The sequence below is a fragment of the Garra rufa genome, chromosome 19 (genome assembly GCF_049309525.1).
Source record: "Garra rufa chromosome 19, GarRuf1.0, whole genome shotgun sequence".
NCBI classification, from domain to species: Eukaryota; Metazoa; Chordata; class Actinopteri; order Cypriniformes; family Cyprinidae; genus Garra; species Garra rufa.
Window position 1 is genome coordinate 35,467,251 of NC_133379.1, and position 19,518 is coordinate 35,486,768.

The window sequence follows — 19,518 nt, forward strand, 5'->3', positions numbered from 1 at the left end:
TATCTAAGTTAACCTATTTTAAAGTATATTGCATTCCATTCTATTCCATTTAATAAAATATAAAGATATAAAATAATTCTTGTTTCTATCTATCTATCTATCTATCTATCTATCTATCTATCTATCTATCTATCTATCTATCTATCTATCTATCTATCTATCTATCTATCTATCAGCAAGTGTTGATAATTCTAATGTTGTTCTTTCTCATCTCACCATCTTCAACTGCATTTGGTTTCTGGTAGACGGACTACAGACGGGCGACTGTATGTGTTGTTGTTTGCATGAGTGTAAATATGGCATTTTCAATGTTCACACATATGCGCACACTCTCAGATTTCTGGTACATCCTCTTGAGGATGTTTTCAGTGCCCCCTGCTGAATCTAACACACACACACACACACACACACACACACACACACACACACACACACACACACACACACACACACACACACACACACACACACACACACACACACACACACACACACACGTTGGGTTTACATGTTTTATGGGGACATTCCATAGGCGTAATGGTTTTTATACTGTACAAACCGTACTTTCTATCGCCCTACACCTACCCTACACCTAAACCTAGCCCTCACAGGAGATTGTGCACACTTTTACTTCCTCAAAAAAACTCATTGTGCATGATTTATAAGCCTGTTTCCTCATGGGGACCTGAGAAATGTCCCCACAAGGTCAAAATCTACTGGTATTCCTATCCTTGTGGGGACATTTGGTCCCCACAACGTGATGAATACCAAGTACACACACACACACACACACACACACACACACACACACACACACACACACACACACACACACACACACACACACACACACACACACACACACACACACACACACACACACACACACACACACACACACACACACACACACACACACACACACACACACAGCTCCTCCATGATAAACTGACCTGATTGTGACCTTGGGAACTAAATCTGCGGAGAGCTCAAGAGATTCTGCTTCACTGCATCCTGACCCCAGACTACGGAAATCAAAGACACACACACACAGATGCGCATTCTTTCTCTCTCTCACATACACACACACACTCACCCCCTGCCCCTCTCCACCATTTTTAAAGTTTCCGTGACATCACGCTTGTTGTGTGTTGACAGTAAGCAGGTTTATTCTCTGGGGTTCGGCTCAGTGGGAAACAGAACCGAAAGTTTCCAAATCTCGCCACAGCCAGCTCAACCTCTGGATAACATTATCACAACCTCTCAGCAACCGTCTGATACACCCCCCGTTCTCAACCCCTCTGGTCCAACATCTACTGCCGCTAATGGACCATTTCATCTCTTTTAGGAGAACCAGATGAGTCAAAAGATGCCTGGGAAAGTATTCTCTCTCTGTCTCTCTCTCAAACACAGACACTCATATATAATACTTCCTCATTATTTCGTACCAGAGTGATCATTTTCTACTCAGTGTTTGGTGATACTTCTTTTTTGGACTTGTTATAGAGCTGAGTGAAATATTTCATATTAAACTTCATAGTAAACTTTACAGCGATCTTAAGGCAAGATCTAATAAACCAGTTGAGAACTTGAGAATTATGTATGATCTGCAAATAAACCTTTTGTCTGTGTTGAGTGTTCTTGTTTTCAGTTGGCTGTGAGAAAAGGTTATTTTATTTGAAATAAAATAAATATTAAATATAAATAATAAAATATTATTAAATTAAATTTTATTTATTATTTTATTTAATTTTTATTTTACCTAGTAGCCAAGGAAACATTTCTTATTTATTTTTACTTGATGTATTAAAATAGCTATAACTAAAATAAAAAAAACTAAAATAATAATAATAAAAAAAAATTATATATATATATATATATATATATATATATATATATATATAAATAAACGGTTTAAATAAAAATGTTAAATAGTTTTTAAACTGTGTGTGTGTGTGTATATATATATATATATATATATATATATATATATATATATATACATACAGTTTAAAAACTATTTAAAAAAAAGAAACAACACAACAAAAATACATTTCAATGGCTAAAAATATGTGACCCTGGACCACAAAATCAGTCATAAGCGTCAATTTTTGTACATTGTGATTGATACAAAAATAATTTTTCAGCTGAATTTTTTTAAAGCTAAATAAATAAGCTTTCCATTGATGTATGGTTTGTTAGGATAGAACAATACTTGGTTGAGATCTGAAATCTGAGGGTGCAAAAAAATCACCTTTAAAGTTGTTCAAATGAAGTTCTTATTAATGTGTATTACTAATCAAAAATTAAGTTTTGATATATTTAGAGTAGGAAATTTACAAAATCTCATCATGAAACATGATCTTTACTTAATATCCTAATGATTTTTGGCATAAAAAAAATCTATAATTTTGACCCATACTATTTATTTTTGGCTATTTCTACAAATATACCCGTGCTACTGGTTTTGTGGTCCAGGGTCAAAAATAAGAATAAAAACTAACCAATATTAATAAAAAAACATAACAGTGTCTCAATTATACTAAAATTACAATGCTATAACATAAATATTGAGATATGAAATATTAAAAATATCAAAACTTTGTCAAAATGGCTGCAAAAACATAGATTTTTGAACAACACAACCCTGATTATTAGAAATTACCAATGTATTGTGTTTGTAAGTGTGTGTATATTTACCATCCCAGGCATCAAACATGTCTGTGATGAAATAGTCGATAAACGAGATCTGGGATTTCGGAATGCTGCAGGTATTCCGGTCAAACACTGGCATGACAACCGGCAATCCTTGTCTTTTCTCCTCGTCAGTCTAAGAAAAAAAGGGAGATTGCAAATACAGAAAGCAAATGACTGGAGAGTGGAGACATGTTTTTGTAAAATGACATCTTAAAGGGATAGTTCACCCAAAAAATAAAAATTACCCAATGATTTACTCATCCTCAAGCCATCCAAGGTGTATATGACTTTCTTCATTTGACAAATACAATCAGAGTTTTAATAAAGCTGCAGGGTAGTGTTGAAAGGGCCTGGGCATGTGTTCAGGACAGGAGTCTTATCAAACATGTGACAATTGGGGCACATCGGACATTGTATGCCTGAATTATAACAACTTCCTGTTTCATGGCGAAACAACAAAGTTCAACGAAACCTCTATAAAAACGAATTCAAAATAAATAAAAAAATACACAGTAGCATGTTAATTCTATTAAAATAGCACTGCTATGTGTTTGAAAGCAAAAGTCAAAACATAAATACTGAGACAAAAGAGAAAGTGACAAAATCTGAGATTTTTGAAGGGTTAGCAGAAGCTAAAGATTAGAGTTTATAAAGTTTTAAATATAAATATTTTTGTTACACAAACGCATCGATTCACTTCAGAAGGCCTTTGTTAACACTCCGGACCCGTGTGGAGTACTTTTATGATGGATGATGCTTTTTTTGAATTTCAAAATCTCAGCACCCATTCACTGCCATTATAAAGCTTGGAAGAGCCAGGATATTTTTAATACAACTCCAATTGTATTCGTCTGAAAGAAGAAAGTCATAAACACCTAGGTAAAGTTTTAAACATGTATATTTTTCTTACACAAATGCATCGATTCCACTCAGAAGGCCTTTATTAACCCACCAGAGTCAAGTGGAGTACTTTTATGATGGATAGATGCATTTTATTGGACTTTAAAATCTCAACACCCACTCACTGCCATTATAAAGCTTGGAAGAGCCAGGACATTTTTTAATACAACTCCAATTGTACTAGTCTGAAAGAAGAAAGTCATAAATGCCAAAGTAAAGTGTTAAACGTGTATTTTTCTTACATAAACGCATTGAATCACTTCAGAAGGCCTTTATTAACCCCAAAGAGTAATGTGGAGTACTTTTTATGATAGATTGTGACGAGTCTCTCTGGGCTCATCAGCGTCGCCCTGGCAACCAACGCAGCACACCTGCACGTCCTCATCATGGGCTGATTGGTCCCAGCTGCCGGCGATCATCAAGTGGCTTTAAAAGCCACCACCAAGCACACTTCGACAGACGACTGTCTCATGCTGAACGTACTGGCTCTAATCCTTTGTCTCTCTTCTCCCCGAAGGCAGCGAGTGACCGACAGCCCGATTGAGCACGCCTGGACACCCACCTTCACGAGCACGAGGACTTCACAGGAGCACCAGCCACGACAGCACCACGAACTTTAATTCCCCCTTCACTTCTTCACGTACTTCATTTTTAATAAATCCACCCTCCGGGGCTTTTGTTCACCAGCCAGCCTTGTTGTGTGTTTTCTCCCCCGTGACATCTGGTGGAGAATGCGGGCATTGCAGGAGAATTCACACACAAGTGTTGGCACTGCACCGCATTAATTTGTTTTTTTTCTTTTTGTTCACCCCCTCAGCATCGATCGGCGCCCTCTCTCCCCTTGGAAAATGGACGAGCTGCTGCAACGCCTCACAGAAGTAAGCATCCGTCAGCAGCAAATTGTGGAACATCTGGCCACTCGGCAGGGCAGAGCTGAAGAAGAACACGCTGCCCTTCGTGCCCAAGCTGCCCAGCCAGTTCCACTACCTGACCCCCGGATGCGGGCTGCTCGGCTTTTACCCAAGATGACGGCTCACGACGATGTTGAAGCATTCTTACAAATGTTTGAAACTACAGCCAACTGAGAAGGATGGCTGCTTGAAGATTGGGCTTCGGCGCTGGCACCCCTTCTCACTGGTGACGCTCAGCGAGCGTATTTCTCTCTTCCCCCTGTGATCGCGGAGAACTACACGGAAGTGAAGCGCGAAATCCTCGACAGGCTTGGTCTGTCCCCCATCTGTGCGGCGCAACAGTTCCACGAGTGGGAATTTAAAGCCCGGGTGCCAGCCCGAGCCCAAGCCGCTGATTTCGTCCGCCTAGCGCAGCATTGGCTGCTAGACGGAGACACCGACGCAGCTCAGGTAGTGGAACGAGTGGTCATCGATCGCCTCCTCCGCGCCCTGCCTCTGTCCCATCGTCAGGCGGTGGGGATGAGGAACCCCGCCACCGTCCTCGCCCTTGTGGAGGCGATCGAGCTGGCGGATGCTGTCCACCATCGGGAGGCTGGGGAGAGAGCGCCGCCGTTCCCCTGGAGGGTGGTCCAGGAGCGACGCACGCCGGAGGGTACCTCGCACGCAGTTGGCAGACCGACGGTTCCCTCTCCGATGGACGAGCCCATGCCCACCGCTGGACCCACGATACCTCCACGGGCATGGCTGGCGGGCTGCATTGTCCATCAGCGCGTCCCACCTGCGGCTCCAGAGGCGGAGGTAAAGCTGAACGGCAAGCCCATCCGGGCGCTTCTGGACTCGGGCAGCACAGTCACCCTCGTCCAGGCCCAGCTATGTCCTCCTCACCATGGCCAGAAGAGTTACCTACCGATCACGTGTGTGCACGGGGACACCCAACAAGTTCCAGCTCGCCGCGTGAACGTCACCGCCGCCCATGGCACCTGGTCGGTGGAGGTTGGACTAATGGAAAATTTACCAGTCCCCTTACTGCTTGGAAGAGATTGGCCGGGGTTTGACCGCCTGCTCGCCGCCGCCGCTCAGCCCGCCAGCCCGGGAGGGAACCGTCGCCGCTGCAGCCGGCCAAGAGGACCCCGCCGCCGGCCAGCGCTGCTAGCTTCGGACAGCGGGAGAGATGGTGAGTCCCCCTCTCAAAGCGTTAATCTCTTTTATGATGTCTTCCAACAGGCCAGCCGGGGGGGCTCTTTCGCCAAGGACCAGCGGGAGGACGATCGTTTAAAGCACTGTTGGAACCAGGTCAGAGCCGTCGACGGCAACGACGTCCTCCCACGGCCCCATCCTCTCCCGCATTTCATCGTCCGAAGCGGTCTGCTATACTGCGTGGCCCAGCGACGGGGGGAGGAGAAGGAGCTTTTGGTCATTCCCCGAACGAAGACGGAGACTATCCTGGAGTTGGCCCACTCCCATCCGATGGCAGGTCACCTGGGGGCAGCGAATACCATCCAGTGGATCCGGGACCGCTTCCATTGGCCGGGCCTGGAGGCCGATGTGAAGGGGTTCTGTAGAGCCTGCCCGACCTGCCAGCGCACGGCACCCAGGACTCCTCCCCCCAGCCCGCTGATTCCTTTACCCATCATCGAGGTGCCCTTCGAGCGGATCGGATTGGATCTCGTAGGGCCGTTGCCTAAGTCTGCCCGAGGACACGAACACATCCTCGTCATCGTGGATTACGCCACCCGGTATCCGGAAGCAGTCCCCCTGAGGAAAGCCACAGCGAAAGCCATCGCCCAGGAACTGTTTCTGTTGGCCAGCCGGGTGGGCATACCGACCGAGATCCTGACTGACCAGGGAACACCGTTCATGTCCCGGCTAATGGCTGACCTCTGCAGGCTGCTGCGGGTGAAACAGTTGAGGACAACCGTCTACCACCCGCAGACCGACGGACTCGTTGAGCGCTTTAATCAAACTCTGAAGCAAATGCTCTGAAGGGTGGCAGCCGAAGACAAGCGGGATTGGGACCTCATGATCCCCTACGTCCTCTTCGGCATCCGTGAGGTCCCCCAAGCCTCAACTGGTTTCACCCCCTTTGAGCTCCTGTTCGGCCGCCAGCCAAGGGGGCTGCTGGATGTCGCTCGGGAAGCTTGGGAGCAGCAGCCTGCCCCCCACCGCACGGTCATCGAACACATCAAGCAGATGAGGGAACGGATCGACCGTGTCATGCCATTAGTCCGGGAACATCTCAGCAAGGCACAGCAGGCCCAACAACGCCACTACGATCGGGCAGCCCAACCACGGGAGTTCCAGCCGGGAGACAGGGTGATGGTCTTGGTCCCCACCTCTGCTTGCAAGTTCCTGGCCAACTGGCAAGGCCCGTACACAGTCGTTGAGAAGGTTGGACCCGTTACCTACCGAATACGCCAACCTGGACGGAGACAAGCAGAGCAGTTATATCACATTAACTTACTGAAGAAATGGCAAGGGACCCGGGACCAGCTCGCCGCCATCAGGACGCCCCCTGGAGTGAACGTCAGGCAACGGCCCTACCGAGTCCCAGAAGCTCGTCGGCAGGCTATAGAGGATGAGATCCAGGAAATGCTGAAGTTGGGGGTAATTGAACCATCTCGCAGCCCATGGTCCAGCCCCATTGTAATGGTACCCAAGCCGGATGGCACCCTCCGCTTCTGCAATGACTTCCGCCGCCTCAACGAAGTCTCCGAATTCGACGGCTATCCCATGCCTCGGGTCGACGAGCTGTTGGACCGCCTGGGGAGGGCCCGGTACATCTCCACCCTGGACCTAACAAAGGGATACTGGCAGGTACCCCTTTCATCCTCTGCTAAACCGAAAACTGCTTTTTCTACCCCTAGTGGCCACTGGCAGTACCGGACCCTCCCCTTCGGCCTGCATGGAGCGCCTGCCACGTTTCAGCGCATGATGGACATCGTTCTGAGGCCCCACCAAGCATACGCGGCGGCCTACCTAGATGACGTCGTCATCCATTCCGAGGCATGGGATGAACATCTGGAACGTCTGCGGAGGGTGCTCTCGGAGCTCCGGCGGGCTGGACTGACCGCCAACCCCCGCAAATGCCACCTAGCGCTATCAGAGGCGAAGTACCTGGGCTTCCAGGTCGGTCGTGGGCTCATCCGACCCCAAGATAAGAAAGTGGAGGCGATCCGGTCCGCTCCAAAGCCCCAGACGAAGTCCCAGGTACGAGCCTTTTTGGGGTTGGCGGGGTACTATCGCTGTTTTATCCCCAACTTCTCCTCTTTAGCCGCCCCCCTGACAGACCTGACCAGGAAGGGGCAGCCAGAGAAGATCTGTTGGACAACAGCCACGGAGGAGGCCTTTGCTCGGCTCAAGACGGCCCTCTCCTCGTCGCCGGTGCTCCGCGCTCCCGACTTCGGCTGCCCCTTCCTGCTGCAGACGGATGCCTCCGATACCGGACTAGGAGCCGTCCTGTCACAGATCCAGGAAGGTGAGGAGCATCCCATCATTTATATCAGCAGGAAGCTGTCCAAGGCAGAAAAGAACTACGCCGCCGTCGAGAAGGAGGCCCTGGCCATCAAGTGGGCAGTCCTGGAGCTGCGTTACTACCTTCTCGGCCGTAAGTTCACCCTGGTGACCGACCATGCCCCCTACAGTGGATGGCCCGGGCCAAGGACACCAACGCCAGGGTGACCCGCTGGTTCCTCGCGCTCCAAGGACTTCCACTTCGAAGTGCGACATCGGGCCGGGGCCGCCAACGCCAACGCCGATGGACTCTCGCGGATGTGGACAGCTTTTGCAGGTCTGTCAGGGGTCATTCCCCACCCACCCCTTATTTCACCCCTACTGTCTGCTCTCGTTCCCAGGACTAGGACGACGCTTAGGGGGGGGGATGTGACTAGTCTCTCTGGGCTCATCAGCGTCGCCCTGGCAACCAACGCAGCACACCTGCACGTCCTCATCATGGGCTGATCGGTCCCAGTTGCCGGCGATCATCAAGTGGCTTTAAAAGCCACCACCAAGCACACTTCGACAGACGACTGTCTCATGCTGAACGTACTGGCTCTAATCCTTTGTCTCTCTTCTCCCCGAAGGCAGCGAGTGACCGACAGCCCGATTGAGCACGCCTGGACACCCACCTTCACGAGCACGAGGACTTCACAGGAGCACCAGCCACGACAACACCACGAACTTTAATTCCCCCTTCACTTCTTCACGTACTTCATTTTTAATAAATCCACCCTCCGGGGCTTTTGTTCACCAGCCAGCCTTGTTGTGTGTTTTCTCCCCCGTGACATAGATAAATGCACTTTATTGGATTTCAAAATCTCAACAGCCATTCACTGCCATTATAAAGCTTGGAAGAGCCAGGACATGACATTTTTCCTAATATAACTCAGATTGCATTTATCTGAAAGAAGAAAGTCATATATACCGAGGTAAAGTTTTAAACATGTATATTTTTCTTACACAAATGCATCGAGTCCACTCGGAAGGCCTTTATTAACCCACCAGAGTCATGTGGATTACCTTTTATGATGGATAGATGCACTTTATTGGACTTCAAAACCTCAACACCCATTCACTGCCATTATAAAGCTTGGAAGAGCCAGGACATGACATTTGTCTTAATATAACTCCGATTGCATTCATCTAAAAGAAGAAAGTCATATACACCTAGGATGGCTTGAGGGTGAGTAAACCATGCTGTCATTTTTATTTTAGTGTGAACTATCCCTTTGATCAAATCTTGAAGTATATAAATCTAAATTAAGTACTACACACTATACTTAAGAAATACTACATTTCACTTGAAATCTTCCGAAAGATAAATGACAATAAAAATTCAAAAGACACTGTATGTATATGCATAAGGGAACGTGGTTGAAAATATGATTGAATGTGTTTACCTGAGCAAAGTACTCCTCTGAAATGCGACCAGCCCATTCGATGCAGAGCTCCAAAGGTCTGCAGGGATTGGCCACGTCGGCGCATTTAATCAGCATCCGTTTAATTAACAGACGATTCTCAGGAGAGTTGCGAATACTGGCCTGCCCCTCACAATCACTGCCTTCACTCTGTAATGCATGCAGATTGCCATTAGTTGGACTGTACTCACACAGTATGGAAACACAGTGACGTGTGTCTTACATTGGAGCTGGTCTCCTCAATGGCACTCATTGGTTTGTTGATGCTGTTTACGAACTTGTTGACGTGTTCGAAATGTCGTGTCATTTCCGTCGCCAGCACCATGTCTATTATGGCCTGCCGTAGGGTTCGAAACTGAGTCCTGCATATATTGAGAGGTTGAGAGTTTAGTTTGTTGATCATATGTTGAGACATATGAAATATATGATTAAGCTGATGATACCTTTCCATGTTTTTGAAGATGTTGCACTTGCTGTCTCGTACAGTAAGCTGGAACGCTAGAGCGGCGTGGTGACTTTCTAGGACGGCCGTGTCGTTGTACAGAATGGCTAGTTCACTGCCTGCGTTGCACAAGAATGAGTTTGTTCGGCCCGGATGATCTACGTCATGGACTGTGGCTGCCAACAGTGCTGCTACTTCATCCAGCTGGTCAAGACTGCCCTGTAAACACAGCATAGATGCCGTAGGTTTTAAAAGTTAGGCCAACATTGTTTAGATCAGCTCAATATTACTGATTGACTGATTTATCTGCTAATATTAAGCCATTTTCAGATGAACGGCATTATTTAATAACTCTGGCTTTGTCAACAGATACAATTTCTGTTTTAAATATATTGAACATTCAAATATAGTGATTTTTTACATTACTGTTAAAGATTACAAATTAATGTTAAAAATATTTGGTGGCTTTACTTTAAGATTTGATATGCATTATCAAAAATGTATTCGATGTATAAAAATGTTACATTTCTTGAGTAAAATATCTAACATCAATGTTAAACATTTAATAGAAATATCTTAATAATTATTAGAAATTCATTTAAAATATATATTTTAAATAACATATTTTAAAGTGATTTTTAATACATATTAGGATAGTACTATTAAATATTATATTTTATGTTAAAATCGAATTTTGAATGTATAATTAAAATTTCTAAACGTTATATACTTTGAATTTGAACAGTCATTGAAAATTAATTTTTATATAATATAATACAGTATAATACAATATAATAATATAGTAATTATTAATATAAATATTATTTATAAAATGCATATTAAGTTAACTTAGTTTAGAAATATGAGCCAACCACTATTCAATACAAATCATTATATTATATTAAATAAATCATGTAAAATATGAATATTAAATGTATAATTTAAAATCCATTTGTTTTGTATTTTGAACTTGAATAATCATTGAATATTATTTTTTGTAATGTAATATATAATATAATATAAAATTCAGAATATTTAAGAAAAAACTAAATGTTAAATTATATTAAATTCATGTTAAATATTAATATTAAATGTATAATTAGATTATGTATTTTGAATTTGAATAATCATTAAATATAATTTTGTATAATATAATATAATATAATATAATATCTATACAAAAATATATTCATAACATGTATATATTTGTTAATTTAGTTATTGAGAAATATGAGTGAACCACTATTCAATATAAATCATTACAATACATTATAAACTCATGTTAAATTATTTTTTATAATATAACATTTGGAATATTTATAAAATGCATATTATTTAGTTATGGAGTAATATGAGTCAACCACTACTCAATATAAAACATTACATTATATTACATTATTATATTCTAAATTCATGTTAAGTATTAATAATAAATGTATAATTTCATTTTCAGTTGTTTTTTATTTTGAATCTGAATAATCATAAAATATTATTTTTTATAATATAATATAATGTAATATAATATTTATAATTTTTTTTAGTTAATTTAGTTATTGAGAAATATGAGTGAAGCACTATTCAATATAAATCATTATATTACATTATAAATTCTTGTTCAATATTAATATTAAATATATAAGTTCAATATCCATTTTTTTGTATTTTAAAATTGAATAATAATTGAAAATATTTTTTTATAATATAATATAACACAATATAATATTTAGAATATTTATAATTATATATATTCATGAAATGTATATTATTTAGTTATTAAGAAATATAAGTCAACCACTATTTAATATAAATCAATATGGATCATTTTGATTTAATCCAGTATATATTTATTTTTGATTTGGCTAAGGTCATCTATAACAGTACGGCATTTTATTAAATTCAAATTCAAATTTTATTTGTCACATACACAGTCATACACGGTATGATATGAAGTGAAATGCTTATACGACTGCTGATAAGCAACAATATCAAATTTAGAGAAGGAATTTCCAGTATAGAAGAGAATTTTACAAATTAGAAATATAGAGAAATATGGATTAATTTACATTATGTACAAATAATAAAATAAAAATAAAATAACAATAACAACAATAACAATAAACTAGAAAAAAGTAGCAAAATTACATTTTATTACAACGCATAATTTACACTGCATTAATTTATTTGAAATGTATTAAAAAATCTCTTGAATAATAAATCAGGTATTAAAACTCAGGTCTGATGAATGGTGTGAGTAAATGCCAACACACATTTATGTTCAAACAACATGCAAAAGTGAACTTTGCATCCGATGACCCATTTAAGACATTTGTATTCGTGTGTTGTGATTGGTTGTCAGGGTTACCTTGACTCTGTCCTTGCGCAGGAAGTATGCTGTGGCGTGCAGAACATCTGCAGCGTGTGTGGAGTTGTGGTAGGAGTTGGATGCGTGATAATTCGCCTCGATCACCTGCAGCCACGAGCGCAACGTGGCCTCTGTGCAGTTTAGGAACTCACACACGCCAAACGCAGAGAAGATCTTCAGCCCCAGGTTTGAGAGTGGCCTACACACACATATTATGGCAATCAGAACTTTTCCCATTCAAAATAAGTTTTACACAAAGAAAAGTTTAACTTTCTGGTACCTCTTGTGAGTAGCTGCTTCCAGCTCTAGGATATTGAATTCCCAGCGTTCCTCCTCGTTGAGCAGCTCTGCGATGGAGGACGGGATGTCGTTTAACGGGACAGGCACTGCCAGCTGACTCTGACTCATATCTGACGGGTCAAATGGGTGATGGTCAAAGATGGAACATGGCAGAAAGGCACAAAAACATTTCACATACTTTCAACTAGAGTTCATTACATACTATTATAGTTTTTATTAACATTTTAATTTTGCTTTAATTTTTATATTTTCAGTTTTAATTTTATATATATAAGTTTTAGTACATTTTTTAGTTATTTACGTTTGTCATTTTTTCTTTTTTTATTATTTAGGTCTAATTTATTTTTGTTTCCGTTTTAGATTGTTCAGTTTAATTCCGTTTTCATTTTAATTTTACTTTAATATTTATATTTTGTTTTTTTTAATTGTATTTCAGTCTTATTTCAATTTAATTTCAGTAATTAATAATGTTATTTACTTTTGTTATTTCCCCCCCCCCCCCCATTTTTTACATTATTTAGGTTTCATTTATTTTTATTTCATTTTTAGATTGTTCAATTTAATATCAGTTTTTTTTTATTTTACTAATTTTGCTATGTATTTTTTAATTTATAATTTTTTATATAAAACTTAGGTTTAATTCATTTTTATTTTTATTTTAGTTTTCATTTTAATTTTGCTTTATTTTTTTTACATTTTCAGTTTTCATTTTAAAAGTTTAGTTTTGTCATTTACTTTTGTCATTTATTAGTTTTTTAAATATATAATTTAGGTTTCATTTTATTTCAGTTTTAGTTTTATTTCAGTAATTTAGTTCAGTTTTAATTTCAGCTTTAATTTGTAGTTTTATTTAAATTTTGTATATGTAAATGTATTTTGTAATGCATACATTTTCCTTTTTTATATATTATTTAGGTTGTATTTTATTTTATTTCAGATGGTTCAGTTCAGTTTAATGTAAATTTTTATTTTAATTTTAGTAATTTTGCAATGTATTTTGTCATCTATTTTTTTATCTTATTTAGGACAAATTTATTTTTATTTCAGTTTTACATGGTTCAGCGTAATTTCAGTTTTCATTTTAATTTTGCTTTAATTTTTAAATATTACATTAATTTCTGTGATTTTATTATTTACTTTTTGTCATTTTTTTGCTTTATTTATTTTTATTTCAGTTTTAAGTTGTTCAGTTTAATTTCAGCTTTTAGTTTAATTTGACACATTTTGTCATGTATTTTGTAATGTATTAATTTTTCTTTTTATATATTATTTAGGTTGCATTTGAATTTATTTTAGATAGTTCAGTTCAGTTTAATTTCAGTTGTCATTTTCATTTTAATAGCTTTGCCATGTATTTTGTCATTTATTAGTTCTTCTTTTTTAGGACTACATTTACTGGTTTTATATATTATTTAGTTTTCCTTTATTTTTATTTCAGTTTTAGATGATTAAGTTTAAAATGAGTTTTTATTTAAATTTAATTTGAGTAATAAGCCATGTATTTTTTTTATTTATTAGGTTTTTTTTTTAGATAGTTCAGTTTTTTATTATAGTTTAATTTTGAATAATTTTTAGGTTTCATTTATTTTTTATTTTATTTTATTTCTTTTTATTATGTTTTACTTTATTTGCAGTTGATCATTTTAGTGCTTTAACCCAAACTTATTTTAGTTTTCCCATATAATATTTATATTATATTTTAGCTTTATTTATAATATTTTTTTTATTTTTACAAACAATAACCCTGCTTTAAACAGCTTAGAAAACCTTTTAACTCTCAATCCCTCACAATTAAGTGCCTTTTATATTTTATATTATATCCTTTTAAACTAAATAATACATAAATGGTATACCCAAGAAGGTAAACAGAATTTTTTATTCTTCCTGTCTTTAATAATAGTTAAGTTTACAACTTCCAGCCTTTCATCTACATTATATAAATAATCATTTTAAGTTCAAGAACTTACTGTGTAATGCACTTTTGGAGAAGACATACTCATTCCCAGAGAGCCTTCTGAGTCCATCCTGAAATGAAGAAAAACACACATCAGTATATCTGACCGAAATGAAAGAGAAAAAGACTTGAGGAAGCCAAAATATAGTTTCCAGCCAACATAATCATAACAACACACTTAAGCACAGCACTACCACGCTACCCATAACTCACTCGCGCTTGCATGCTCTCATGAGAAAAGCCATTTATCAGGCCTACAGGATATTAAACACACACAAAACAGACCCAGATTCAAAGAGACTCATCCAGTACTTAAAACAAACTCCGTCTGAGATGTTGCAGGCGTAGGATAATAGAAGCGTACACGCATAAATATGACACACGCACATCCCGTCTGTAATGATCACAGGTCACAGCTGCACTATCTCAACTCGGATATTTCACTGTGCGATTGACCTCTGACCTCTCCCTCCAAAGGTCACCCACCAAAAAGGTCATCTGAATTTTGAACTCTTGAGATTTGCGCATCGCATCCGCTTGACCTTTATGTAACAGAGATAAATGACATTGTGAAAGGAAGAGGCCCAATTCTGGCTTGTAGTTATTTTGCATGATCAAAAGTATTAAAAAAAAACTGTAAAATTGTGAAATTTTATTACGCTTTAAAATAACATTAAAACAACAATTACAATAATTTTCTATTAGAAAATATTTTAAAATGTAATTTATTCTTGTGATGCAAAGCTGAACTTTTAGCATCATTACTACAGTCTTCAGTGTCACATGATTCTTCAAAAATCATTCTGATATTCTGATTTGCTGCTCCAAAAACATTTATTATTATTATTATTAAAATTCTTGTTGTAAATGACTTTACTGTCACATTTAAAAGCATTTAATGCATCCTTTCTGAATAAAAGTATCAATTAGTTTATTTAAAAAACCCAAAGGACCCGAAACTTAATTGATTCAAATAAATATTCAAGATTATCAAAGAAAAAAATCAAATCAAATCAAATATACGTTATTAATAAAGTCAATAAAATGATGGTTAAAAATAAAAACTAACCCCACACCAGGTCATTAAAATAAAAAAAAGGGTTATTAATAAAATAAAATGAATATGAATAATACTTAAATTAAATAAAACAAACTAATTAATATATAAATAGATATGGAAAAAAGAATTGGGGTTAGCAATAAAAATAAATAAAAATGCATTTTCAAATGGCATCAAATACATTGAATTAAATTACATTAAACTAAGGGTTAGTAATAAAGTAAAATGAATAGGTTAAGGGTTTAATAAATAAAATAAAATAAAATAAAATTGTTATTAGTCAAATAAAATGAATAGGGTTATGGTTGGCAGCCAAATAAAATATATAAATAAATAATAAAGTTAATAAAATCATGGTCAAAAATAAAAATTAATAAAAATGAAATAAAATAAAATAAAATAAATATGGAAAGAAGATTAGGGTTAGCAATAAGAAATAAATAAAAATTTCATTAAATTAAGGATTAGTAATAAAGTAAAATGAACAGGATTAGGTTTTTAAAAAACAAAAATAAAATGAATAGGGTTAGCAGCAATAACATATATAAATGGTTATTAATCAAATAAAATGCATATTAATAATAATAAATATGAATGAAAATAAAATTATAAAACAAACAAACTAATAAATAAATAAATAACTATAAAAAAAATAAAGAAAATGGGTTAAGGGTCAGTAATACAGTAAAATGATTAGGATTAGGGTTAAAAAAATAAAATACAATGAAATAAAACTAATAGGGTTAGTGATAATAATGAATATAAATGAAAATAAAATAATAAAACAATAAATATGGAAAAAAGGATTAGGGTTAGCAATAAAAGTAAATTAAATTAAATTACATTAAAGAGAGTTATAAGATATAAGAGTTAAAAATAAAGTAAAGTGAATAGGATTAGGGTTTAAAAAATAAATAAATAAATAAATAAAACTGTAATCAGTCAAATAAAATAAATAGTGGTTAAAAATAAAAAGAGGTATTAATCAATATAAAATTAAATTAATGAGAATAAAATAAAGAAATAAATACAAAAAAGGACTAGGGTTAGCAATAGAAAATTATTATAAAAAAATTAAATTACATTAAATTAAGGGTTAGTAATAAAGTAAAATAAACAGAATTAGGGTTTAAAATAAAATTAAATAAAACAGTTTTAAGTCAAATAAAATAAATAGGGTTAGGGTTATCAGCAAAATAAAATAAATGTTTAAAATGTACAGGATGTCAACTTTCCATACTTTTGACTATTGAATTTTCATTTTTCCGTGACTTTTACAGGTGTTTGTGATAAGGTTTTTTCTTCTTCGCATGATTTCTAAAAAGAAATGCTGAGAATAACTAAAAATGTTAACACTTTATTCATTTCTGTGATTTTCCTGGCATGAAATGTTTGAGATTCCCTGATATTCCCAAGTTCTTCAGCTCGGTGGGAACCCTGCCAACTAATAATCTCCCAAGTCGTGTCTGCAGCCAAGAAGTAAACCCTGCTAAAACTTCTCGGTATTTGTATCCAGCTATATCAGGAAGCAGATCATTTGAGCTTCACTGTCCAGTAACCACTGCATCGCTGCGTATTGGCAAACTTCTCAACTACATTGCATCACCGAAAGTCTCTGTGACTCCCAAACGAATGACTTCTGTGTTTTGTGTGTCCCTGCAAAGCTCTGTCAGTGTGAACCCTCTTTTAGTCAAGCAACTATTTTCTTGTCTAAAACATTTTAAGTCTGGTTTAAAAGTGGGCCGCTTTCAAAGTGGAGATGGCAGACAGCGAGACTGCTGTGTAAACAAGCGCGGCACTGTCGTCACAGACTGCTGGCTAACTGTGAAACAGTCTGTGCCAGGCAGCATGGAGCTCAATGTATCTGTGCCACGAAAACAAGAGCATTCACATCTACCGACTGCCACTGACATGCAGTCACACGCTGTATATAAGACCAGTTTCCTGGCAGAGCACGTCTGCATTTCTCCAGTAAGGATGATTCTCTGCTGAAAAATTCTGGTCGAGGTTTGTTTGTGTACAGGAAATCGCTTTGTGAAATTTACTGTTTATGATGTTTTTGACTGCGTGTGTTTGAGGAGTATTTTAGGGCTATTCCTGTGTATCACGTGGGTGTAAGATGACTTGTAGTACTTTGTGACATTTTGTTCCAAACAGGAGTCATATGATGGATTTTCTCGCTCTTTTGCAAAACAAATATAAAATAAAACAAACAAAGCAATAGGGAAAAATAATTAGGGTTAGCAATACATTTAAAAAAAAATAAATAAATAAATAAACAAATTAAATAAAATATAGGGTTAGTAATAAAGTAAAACAAATAGGATTAGGGTTAGGAATAAAATAAAATAAAAAAAGGGTTATAATAGAGTAAAATTACCAGGATTGGGGAAAATTAATAATAAAATAAATTCAAATAAAATAAAAGAAAATGAATAGGGTTAGCAATAAAATAAAATAAATACAATTATAGCTAAAAATAAAATAAAATTAATAGGGCTAGCAATAAGTTAAAATAACTAATATAAAATAAAATAAAAAAGGGTTATTAGAATACAACGAATAGGGTTAGAAATAAATAAAATAAATAAAATAAAATAAAATAAAGGGTTATTAATCAAATAAAATGAATTGGGTTACCGAAAACAATTACATAAAGTCAAATATAGGGCTAGCAATAAAATAAAATACTAAAATAAAATGAAATAAAATTTAATTAATTAAAATAAAATAAAAAAGGCTTATTAAAATACAATGAATAGGGTTAGAAATACGAAACATAATAAACTAAAATAAAATGAATAGGGTTACCAATAAAATGAATTTTTCAAAAATTTTATCAACTCAAATATAGGGCTATTAATAAAATCAAGTTGATTTTGATATGATTATAGTTAAAAATAATATAAAATGAATAGGTCTAGCAATAAAATAAAATAAAATAATAAAATAAAATAAAAAAGGGTTATTAATAAAATAAAATAAAAATGGTTATTAAAATACAATAAATATGGTTAGAAAAATAAATAAATAAATAAATAAATAAGTAAAATAAAAGGAATAGGGTTACCAATAAAAATAATTGTTAAAAAATTACATCAAGTTAAATATAGGGCTATTATTAAAATAAAATTTATTTGATTATAGTTACAAACAAAATAAAATGAATAGGGCTAGCAATGAAATAAAATGACTGAAAGAAAAAATAACTAAAAGAAAATAAGATAAAAAGGGTTATTAAAATACAATGAATAGGGTTAGAAATAAAATTAAATTAAATTAAATACAAGGTTATGAATAAAAATAAAATCAATAACTTTACCAATAAAATAAAATAAAAACAAAAGAAAATCTAATCAAATCAAATATAGGATTAATAATAAAATACAATTAATATAATTATAGTTAAAATACAAAACACCTTTAAAGAATATAAGGTGAATGCTTGACTTACACTCATGAGGCCTCCCACAAGGTCATTGGTGTGGGGATCGTCCTCTTTTGAGGCCAGCTGGGGTGAGTAGAGTTCGGTGGTCCTCAGAATCTCCAGAACACGATCCAGAGCTTCCGCTACTGTCACAGGACTGCTCTCCTGTGCTGCGTTAATGATATTTATCACCTATAAAGACAATGAAATACATCAAGAACAAAAACAGAGGGTGAGAGAATACAACAAACCACCACTCAAAGGTTTAGATCCATAAAATATATATGTAGTGAAGAATTTTCCCCTCTGATGTCTGTTTTGCCTCCACTGTCACCAACAAATCCTCAGTCATGACCGAGTAATCATAAATACACAGAGACAAAGGTGTTCAGCGCGTGTCTCAGGATTGTGTGCTATTCAGAACTGAATTGAGAACACCTTTTATACTCCAATTCAATTCTCAAATTTGAACCGAATTAGAATTGAGGACGCAGACAGAATCCAAAATTTGGATTTGAATACAAGGATGTAAAATTTGAACTGAATTAAAAT

The 19,518-nt window shown here is 36.7% G+C and overlaps 1 protein-coding gene across 1 annotated transcript in view; it reads right to left on the reverse strand.

Annotated features, from left to right (window-relative positions):
- Positions 1–19,518, reverse strand: part of pde8b (phosphodiesterase 8B) — a 73,112-nt gene that overhangs the window by 7,496 nt on the left and 46,098 nt on the right. The window contains exons 14-21 of the mRNA XM_073824303.1: positions 18,994–19,158; positions 14,493–14,550; positions 12,506–12,635; positions 12,226–12,424; positions 9,865–10,082; positions 9,645–9,783; positions 9,404–9,571; positions 2,701–2,830 (exon numbers count right to left, since the gene is read on the reverse strand). Coding sequence (XP_073680404.1) covers positions 2,701–2,830; positions 9,404–9,571; positions 9,645–9,783; positions 9,865–10,082; positions 12,226–12,424; positions 12,506–12,635; positions 14,493–14,550; positions 18,994–19,158 — 1,207 coding nt within the window. The remainder of the gene's footprint in view (positions 1–2,700; positions 2,831–9,403; positions 9,572–9,644; positions 9,784–9,864; positions 10,083–12,225; positions 12,425–12,505; positions 12,636–14,492; positions 14,551–18,993; positions 19,159–19,518) is intronic.